Source organism: Trifolium pratense, linkage group LG2, assembly GCF_020283565.1.
Source record: "Trifolium pratense cultivar HEN17-A07 linkage group LG2, ARS_RC_1.1, whole genome shotgun sequence".
Taxonomy (NCBI): Eukaryota; Viridiplantae; Streptophyta; class Magnoliopsida; order Fabales; family Fabaceae; genus Trifolium; species Trifolium pratense.
Genome location: NC_060060.1, coordinates 58,750,747 through 58,760,602, shown reverse-complemented (window position 1 = coordinate 58,760,602; position 9,856 = coordinate 58,750,747). Strand labels below are relative to the sequence as shown.

The 9,856-nt window shown below is 33.7% G+C and overlaps 1 protein-coding gene across 6 annotated transcripts; it reads right to left on the bottom strand.

Annotated features, from left to right (window-relative positions):
* Positions 1–5,376: 5,376 nt before the first annotated feature.
* LOC123909795 (N-alpha-acetyltransferase 40) lies at positions 5,377–9,645 on the bottom strand. Of its 6 annotated transcripts, none has more exons than XM_045960701.1 (8): positions 9,505–9,645; positions 9,315–9,417; positions 8,348–8,427; positions 7,496–7,825; positions 7,179–7,255; positions 6,408–6,450; positions 6,270–6,332; positions 5,377–5,679 (listed from the first exon to the last, which is right to left on the bottom strand). In XM_045960701.1, the coding sequence occupies exons 1-8, from the start codon at positions 9,598–9,600 to the stop codon at positions 5,668–5,670; spliced, it is 804 nt and encodes a 267-aa protein (XP_045816657.1). In that variant the 5' UTR covers positions 9,601–9,645; the 3' UTR covers positions 5,377–5,667. The 6 variants fall into 6 exon arrangements, with proteins under 6 accessions (XP_045816657.1, XP_045816661.1, XP_045816656.1 ...); XM_045960705.1 differs by having other exon boundaries at positions 9,521–9,616; XM_045960703.1 differs by lacking the exon at positions 5,377–5,679 and adding an exon at positions 5,863–6,188 and having other exon boundaries at positions 9,505–9,641.
* Positions 9,646–9,856: the final 211 nt, after the last annotated feature.

The following is a 9,856-nucleotide window of genomic DNA, read 5'->3' as shown; positions in this document are numbered from 1 at the left end:
CCAACAGATCCTCCTTCTTTCATAGTCAGCTTAGAAAATAGTTGTTTGTCACCAGTCATATGCCTTGAACATCCACTATCCAGATACCATGAATGATTCATGATACTTCTTTGAGTGGCAGGCTATATGAGAAACAACTTTAATCATTGCGATAGAACTCTTCATCAAGGTTAATGATAAAGTCGTCCCAGTATTCTTCCTCTTCATTTTTCAAGTTCTGATTGTTAACTTGAGAACTTGTCAACCATTTGTCTAGGACATAAGCCCTTCTTCCTTTGCATAGGACTTGTTTCCATACTTTAGGTAGGACATATCCTTTCCTAGTTGGTAAATCTGAATGAAACATTATTTCAGCTTTTGGTACCCATCTTCTGGGTCCACGCTTGTTAGTCCACACATGCTTACTATGTTGTCTAGTGTTAGAGAAAGATCTTGGTTTGGAATAATAACTTTTTTGAAATCTTTTCTTTGTTTGAAATCTGTTATTGTTCCAAGATTTGGATTGTTTATGATTCCAGGGTTTGTATTTATCATCAATCCCATGTTCTGATTGATTATATCTACTGACTCTAGAATCATAAATAATCTGAGTCCTGTACTTCATCTGAGATTTAGAATTTTTTCTTTTAAAAACTTCTGATTTTTTAGATTGACTAGCTTCAGGTACTGAAGTTCCTTTGGATCCAGAATTTGAAGTCTCAGATGTTGAAGCTTTCAGAACTTCTGAACTGATGTTCTCAGGTTCTGAACAACTTCTATCTTCTGAACTTTTCTTTCCAGATCCTGAGGAACTGGGTTCCTCTGAGCTGTCAGCTTCTAAATCACTCAGATCATCATTGTCATTTTCAACAATACCAGGATTCTTTCCCTCTTCACTTGGTGGAACAACATAATAAACCCAAGATTTTCCAACCTTTTTGGCAAAGGTCTTCAGCTTTGAATATGTTCTACCATATTCATAGCCAAGTCCTTCTCCTCTATGTCTCAAAACATTATAAATTCTATTAGCAGCTTTGCTCTTCCCAAGGTTGAGATGCACAAACTGTTGAAGAGCTATTTCCTGCTCATCAATAGGTTTGTGACAAACAGCACAACCCTTTTCAAAGTCATTTACTCTATTCAGAGTTTCTTGATATAGACCTTGAAAATGTTCTGCTTGTTCAGTCAGAGTGTTAAGCTTTTCTTGTAAAACTTTTTGTTTACTTAACACTCTGAGATGTTTCTCAATGACCTTGTTAAGTGCAATTATAAGTTGAGATTTAGAACAGTCAGAAAATACCTCATCAGTTACTTCTGAATCTGATTCTGATTCATCGTCTGAGTCTGCATCTGAGTCAGTTGAAGCCATCAGGGCTAGATTTGCCTCTTCTTCTTCCTCAACTTCTTCCTCAGATGATAGCTCTTCAAAGGTAGCCATCAGACTCTTTCTCAATTTACTCTTGAATTGTTGCTTCTTTGAGCTGTATCTTTTGCTTTTGTCTTTAGCAGACATTTCTGGACAATCAGCAATAAAGTGTCCTGACTTCTTACAGTTGAAGCAGTTCTTCTGATCATCCTTTTTGCTGACAAAATTTCTGGAGCTGTTACCTCTGAAATTTCTTTTGTTAAATCTGTTCCATTGCTGAAACTTGGTGAATAAAGCAAACTCATCCTCATTCATCTCATCCTCTTGACCATCAGCAGAAGATTCTTCTTCAATATCAAGAAGCTGAGTCTTAAGAGCCTTAGAAGTAGTCCTAGTTGACTGTAAAGCCACTGACTTGGACTTCTTCTTAGTTTCTGAGTCAGCATCCAGAACCATCTCATGGCTTCTGAGATTGCTTATCAGAGCTTCAAGACTCAGAGTCTTGAGATTTTGAGCTTCCTCTATTGCAGTGACCTTGGGTCTCCAAGCAATAGGAAGACTTCTCAGAATCTTCTAAACATGGTCATAGGTGGAATAACTTCTCTTAAGAGCTTTAAGACCAGATACAAGGATTTGAAACCTTGTAAACATAGTCTCAATGTTTTCATCTTGTTGCATAGTGAATAGTTCATATTACCTTATCAAAAGACTAGCTTTAGCCTCTTGAACTTTTTCATTACCATCATAGGTAGCACACATAGAATCAAAGATAGATTTAGCAGTAGACTTGTTCTCTATTCTGACATAATCCTCATGTCTAATAGCACCAACAACAATGTCTTTTACTCTATGATGCTTAGTGTAGGTTTTTAAGTTAGCTGGTGTGAGTAACTTTCTATGCTCAATGGACAACCTTCCATGTTCATTTAAGTTTTCAAAAGTTACTCTCAGCTCAACCAAATCCCACAACTCATGATCAATAGCAGTAATATTGCTATACAGTCTTTCCTTCCACCACTCAAATAATGATGCATCACCATTGAATATAGGGGCTTTCCTATTGCCACTATGTTCATGTGATTCATTACTTAAGTAGTCAAAACCAAAAGCATTTCTAGGACCACCACCAGCACCACTGGCCTCACCGGCTTCACCGGTTGTTCTAGTGCTACTATCGTCTCCTCCAGACATAGTGTTCTCACAAGATCTTTACTGTCTCACTGTTAAGTGAAAGTAACAGACCAGAGCTCTAGATACCAATTGAAGGTGTGAAAACACAAGAAGGGGGGGTTGAATTGTGTTTTAGTCAAGTTTAAAACTTTTTCAAGTTCTTAACTTAACTACAACGGCAGCGGATAAATAACACAATAAACAAGTTAAGAGAGAGAGAGATATCACACAAGCAATTTATACTGGTTCCTCTCACAAAACGAGAGTAGTCCAGTCCCCTTGCACTTCCAAGGGATTTCACTATAATCACACAAGATTACACCTGCTCAAGCACACAAGCAAGAGACTTCTCAACAATGCTCAAGCACACAAGCTTAAGACTTCACACTTAAGCACACAAGCTTAAGTTTCCTCAAGTAATAGTAAAGTATATGAAAATATACAAATGCTCTTAGATGAACCTAAAGAGAGCAAATACAAATAGTACAGAGTATTTGACTAAAGTGCAAAAACACTTGATAAGAGGTTCAGAGCTTGTATACACAGAATTCAGAGTTTTGTTCAGCGCACGTTCAATCCTTAATAATTGTATATATGTTGTAGCTGATTCTTCTAGTATATATACCACTAGAAAAAGAGACGTTGTAAAAAGAACCGTTGGAGTTGATAATCTTTTGTCTTCAAGCAGTCTGTCTTGATGCAGTTTGTTTGTATCTAAACTGAGTAAGAGTTTCAGATACTTTGACTAGTGCAGAGTGGACTTTCCTTATTCAGCTAACAAGTCTGAAGACCCACGTTCTCAAGTGAGGACAGACAAACAGAGGGTAGCTGAACTGATCAGGCTTGAAGGGTCCTTTTCTTCATTGGTAGAAGAGTTGACTTGCAAAGAGAATCTTCACAGATATCAAAAAGATCTTCAGAGGTTGATGAGTCTTTAGTCACTCAAGAAGTTCTGAAGACTTCATCCTCTGAAGGTTGTAACTTCTGAAGTCCAACATCTTCTGAGCGCTTGTGAACTTCTGAATTCACATCCTCTGAGCTTCATTCAGAGCTTATCTGATGCTTATATCTGCGCACTTAAAATAAATTTTTAGTCCTTCCAATTGTTTATTAATACTTTGTTATCATCAAAACCTTTATAGATTTAGGGGCTAACATTCTTAAATCAATTTTGTTCCAACAGCATCATATGAATACCTAAGGGTCAATCATAATTGTTTTTATCCCTTGTAATTAATCGTTTGATTGTTGATTTAACCTCTTGCAATGTGTAATAATATATTAATATGATTTATCTTGGTTTTTTTAGAAAATTAGATTATATATCATATTTAATAACAATACTAAAAATTATATATACATATAATTTATATGTACATATTGACATATGGATATATTTTTTTGGTTTTTACGTATGAATGTTTTATTGATCCATATATACGAATTAAGTTTTTTATTTGGGCAAGTATATGGATATTTAGGTTACTCTTAATTATTTAGTCATTTACGTTTTCTATTAATCCATATTTATCATTTTATATATGCCAAAATATAGTCTTTTGGAATTATGGGGGTTTCTTTTTCTATTCATGTATTAATCATTAGACATGAAATTTAATTTGTGGAGGATAAATTTTATTTTAGATATTTTTAATAATTAAGAGAAGTTGGTAAATTTTCAATAAAAGTATGGAGTTTTTTTAGAGGTGCCACATCATCACAATGAAGGCCTAGGAGCAATTCAACCTTCCTTTTACTAGTAAAAATAAATAAATAAATGATACTAGCTTTTTTTTCAAAATAAATAAATAATATATATATATATATACACACACACACGTAGATTGATCCAACATATCAGATTAAGCCAAAGACATGGTGACTTTCCCACTCAAAAGTCACCTAATCCTTATTCCAGAAACCGTGTGAGGATATGGTGACATGGCTTTGTTTAATGATGATATACTAGGGGTTTTTTTTTATAATTAAAACGAAACTATGAAATCGTCTTCATCATATACAACATATAGACTAACGGTGGATGAGTAGTTCAACTGATTAAATTAGTTGGGCTAGAGGTTAAGGAGTTGGAAGTTCAGGTTCAAGTCCTAACAAGAAGAAAAATTAATATAATATTGTAATATACTAGTAACCAAAGCATTGAGACGGTGGTGCAACCATGAGGGGCTAACCACCACCAGTATTGAAGGCTACATCTTGAAAAAAGCTTTGGTTTTGGATTAGGTGGAGGGACGGTGGTTAGGCTAGAGAGAGTGAAGAGAAAAGTTTTTTTAGAGAGAGGGATACCTCAATTTACGGACTAATTTAAAAATTTCACTGTTTGATAAATGTATTCAATTTGCCATGTCCCTCAATCCAATTTCTAGTGTTTTTATCAAATTGGTGTTAAGAGTAGGTGTATATTTGGATCGGTTTTTTGTCAAAATGACAAAAAAATGTGTGAAGCGATGAAATCTCCATCAATTTGGTTTGGATCAATTTTTGGTGTTTTTCAAAAACGAAACAAAATCAAATTAACCGATTTGGTTCAATTCAGTTAACCAGTTTATAATATTTTTTTTAAAAAAAAAATACATTAATCATATGTATTCTCTTGCTATCAATTTTTCAAACTATTATATTTTCATACAAATTATTTCATGCTCTTTTTTTTTTTCAAACAACTTCAAATTAAATAAGTTATACAGCATACTCAAAACCAAATAAACTAACTTGCCTTCAGAATGCCCGGCTCAGATCAAACCGGCTACCCCTTTGGTTTCCAGTCGGACCGGTTCGACCAGCCGGGGTTCAAAAAAAGTAACATGAAACTACTAAGTATATGTTTGATTGCGCATCAATTTTATCATCTGTCCCAATGCAGTTGACACGAGAATATAGCTTTTGCTCGCACTTGAAGTGGGTAAGCTATATTTCACCGCAATATAAATATACTATGAAAAATTTGTCTCATTGAGAATTTGAGATGAATCCAAAATAAACAAGTAATTAAAAATGACAGTACAAAACAAAGTAAGAAACAAAAGAAAATCTGGTGTAAAGGAAATGTAAACAGGGCGACTCAATTAATACGATGAAGATGCCATAAACAAAAACAATAAGACCAATAAGTTGAGCTGAATTTCTGCAACTCATTCACTATCCTGCAAACAAAACAAAAGAGGTTCTATGGAGAAAAACTGATGAATGAGAGATGGCGTTGAAATTTGTGTAAGCAAAAATTTCCTATTTACATTATCTTTAGTTCACTCTAGAGCCAACTAAAAGATCATTTAAACATGTTGATGTTTCACAGAACATAAATGTTAATGCGGTAAATGCTTGTGTTGTGCCTGAACAAAGTGAAGCTCATTAATTAACAAAAACAGTTATGCTGCAATCTGATGCCGACATCTATTTTTATGAACCTAATTACAAATTTGCAAATTTATATAAAAATTGTATTCAAAAAATTGTTTTCAATCACCTACAAACAGTTGTGATGTAAGTGTAACAATCAGAGGAGTTCAACTGGAATAGATCAATCTGGTGCAACATCTATTACTATTTTTTTTATAAAAAAGAACACATTAACCTAAATGATCTAGACAAATAGCTCAATAGCTCATAGTCATTGGTGAATAAACCTTGAAACCTGATTGATTCAGATAACCTGCTCATAAGTGCATAGGTTTTATGAAATTCAGTGATAGTATTGTAGAAAGTCAATCTAATGGTGTACTGAGTGCTGTACCTCAAAAATAGTTTTAGCATCGTCATCAAATGTTCTGCAAAGAATTTCATAACTCTTCTCCAGCTGCATTTGAGAACAAAAAAAATTTAATTTGTGCAAAGAATTCATACTCTTATTTATGATTCCAGGGGTACATACCATTGGATTAGCCTTAGAAGGCGACGTGGCTGATATGATATATCTGTAATAGAGACATTTTATAATTCAACAAAATAATAACCAAACATAAGAAGGGAGGGGGAAAGTAGTATAATTGCAAATTCTAGAAAGTAATTAGGATGATATCTATATAGATAACATGGGGCAAAACCAAATACTGTCAACCATATGAAAGTTTAAGTAGAAAATAGAAACAGTCGCAAGACCTGCAAAAATCCTTTACTTTTTATTTAGAGAATCGAGATACAAAAATAACTCTAACGATCTCATTGTTCTCACTTCATGTTTAATCATCGCATGTAACAATTAAGATTATCATAACAAATTGAGAATTTAACATTAGAATTTAACATTAGAATTGTAACAGTGATTGACATGTTGAGGATTTGCGGAAATAACCATGTGATGCTAGAGTAAAATTACTGTTATACAGAAATCTATTACATGTAGAATATACATGTCGAATTCTTAACATTAAACTAATGAATCGCTCTCTTCTTGTAGACATATCTGTGGTTCAGGAATGCCTGATCAAAATAAGACATAAACATTTTCTAGAAAGAAAAAAAAATAAGACATAAACATTTTCTAGAAAGCCTAAGGTTGAAATACAATCAATAAGGCGCATAGGAGCAGTTAGGAATAGAACATAATTTCTTGTCCCTTTCATTCTTATCAAACTTGACATGTACTTTTCGTAAGTGATAAAAAATTCAACCATGGCATGGCATACATTTGTGAAAATGTTACCTTAGCTTACTCATATAGAAATTCATAGCTAATAAGTTTGCCTTCTGAACAGTTAGCATGACAGCACCCATGCAGTTCTACAAGAAAAGTTCAAAAATATCAGAGACCGTATTAGATGCGTCATTAAACTCATAGGCTTGTAAGTAAATCAATAAATTGAACATTATAAATCAATAAATAAAATTAGTTTCTTCAAAGATCATAATTTTCAACAATTCATTATCATTTCATAGATTATAAGTTGTGTCCTCTGCAACATAGCAACAATTCTCTACTATCATCAACGTCAGAGTAAGTTGTGAAAAACAATTCAGCACCTTTTGGGCGATAAGCTCAATAAGTTCCATTAGAAACTTTCCCAATCCTTTCCCCTGGACGCGAGGCTCAAGCTGTAGTTCATACACATAAAGCACAGGTACATCTTCTTCCGAAACAAAGCGGTAATGTACAAATCCAACCAAGGGGCTACTATCTTCTTGACAACTTGTCGAAGTATCTTCCTCAGTCAACACCGTTGTCATGTCATCAACATTTGAATTAGGAACCACATGCACAAATATATAGCGTGCTTCGGGATCAACCATTTCTCTACGCTTCACCTTTTCTTCCTCTTGCCACTCAGATCCATATGGCCCTTCCATGTTAAGCTGCAGATTTTGACAAATTAAACTTTTTTGTTATCTTACTTGTTTCAATGAATGAGTAAGCTAACACAGGCCTATCATGAACATAAAAAAGATTATAGTATAAACAAATAAAAGGGCAGGCCAGTGCATGATCCACGAAATTTCAAGGCAAAAACCTTACTGTTACGCTAAGGCTTGCCCTCATGATAGGATAAACAAATGAAAACACACATTCAAAGCTTTGAAAAACAAATTCTTATTTCTCTTTCAATGAAGGTGAATGATTGGAACAGAACACAAACCAAATAGGTCAATCATGAACAAAAGGGAAAAATGATAGATTTTAATCATGAGTATTGTTAGAACAAAAGGGATAAATGTTAACCAAGCATACGAATGAGCCAAGCCTAAAGGGCAGGCACTTTCACTCCACTGCGCTTGAGCGTCTGCCCACTTATCCGTGACTATGAGTCATACTCGGACAAGTATAATGTATAAAGATATGTTAAAACTTATATTTCAGTTAAGTAGTAATATTTCTACCTTAAGGAGATTCTGAATATAACGTTTAACCGGAGAGGAAAGTTTATTGCCATGTCCCGACTTCAAACACACCGAGAGACCTAGCAATCAAGTAAAATTTAGGCACGTAGAACCAACAAAAATGAAATCAAAACATAAACATCAATATCATCACATTTCTACAATTATGTTGAAATATCAATGAATATTTATAGCCATAAAAGTTATATGTTACTATCACTCCTGTTATTAGTAATGTAGTTAATGCAAGTTGGGTCTAGCTTAAATTTTAGGGATTTTTTTTATATAGGAAGCTATATCAAACACAAATTTAGATTAGTTAGACGAGGATATAATATCAGTTAACTTTGTTTACTGAATTAACCGTTAGTTACGGTTCAGTTAGAGAGTTAGACACTCATCATTTTAAACTCGGCTTGGCAAGGTTGCCAAACTACTAGCGTATAGCATATAAGCTCATAGAACTGTTTGGTAACGATCATTGTCTCACGAACTGATAGTATTTTTCTAAGCTTATAGCATTTTCTAAGATGCCACTTCAAGTAGTGTTCGAGCTTATAACTTATAGCTTATACTTTTTTCTCTCACTATCTTAATTGAAAAATTTAAATATTAATTAAGATATCATTTTATGTCATTTTATATTTATCAACCAGCTTAAACGTTAATTCTGTCAAACACGTCAACAAGTCAGCTTAAATTTATCGATCAACTGGTTTTTTAAGTATCAGATAAGTCATTTAAGTTTTAAGTTTGTTCTTTAAGTTTTATTAATCAACTAGCTTATCCACTATAAGCTGGTAAGTTCATCCGCCATCAACTAGTTAAATTTATCCTTTATCCGCCGTTTAATTACCGAACATGCGGCAGAGCTTAATGTGTACGAACTACTGAGTAAGAAAACTAACCTAACTGTTTCTGTAACTGATCTAACTGCATTTAACAAACTCAATAACATAGCAGTTACCGTTAATTTTGAAGTGGCGATAAGAGGGGAAAAATGCGAGTTGATCAATTTTGGCATTTGCTGCTTTGATGAGTTGTTCAATGGCTTTCTTCTTTGCAAGTACCTGCAAAACGGAACGGTATTGTTTGAGTATTGTTCGAATTCAAAAACAAACAAAATGCGAAATGTTAAGAGGTTTTTTCCAATTGACCTCGCTGCGGTTCAACCTTTCCTCTCCTACGACGGCGTTGTTTTTGTTGTGAGTGGAATTGGTTCGACGGCGTCGTTGGAAGGTCTCGGAGTCCATGGCTGGTGACCGACTGACCGGTGAATGGGACAATTGGGGCGGGTTATATATATACTTCTCTAATTAATTTAGCTTTTTTTATATTTTATTCCATTTTTATTTTTTTTATTTTTTTTATTTTTATTTTATTATTTATTTCTTTTCTATTTTAAAAATAGAATAATCACTCGCTAATATTTATGTACTTTTTTTTTGTACATGCTAATATCTACTACGTACTTTTACCAACATTTTATTATACTTAAAATAGTAAAAT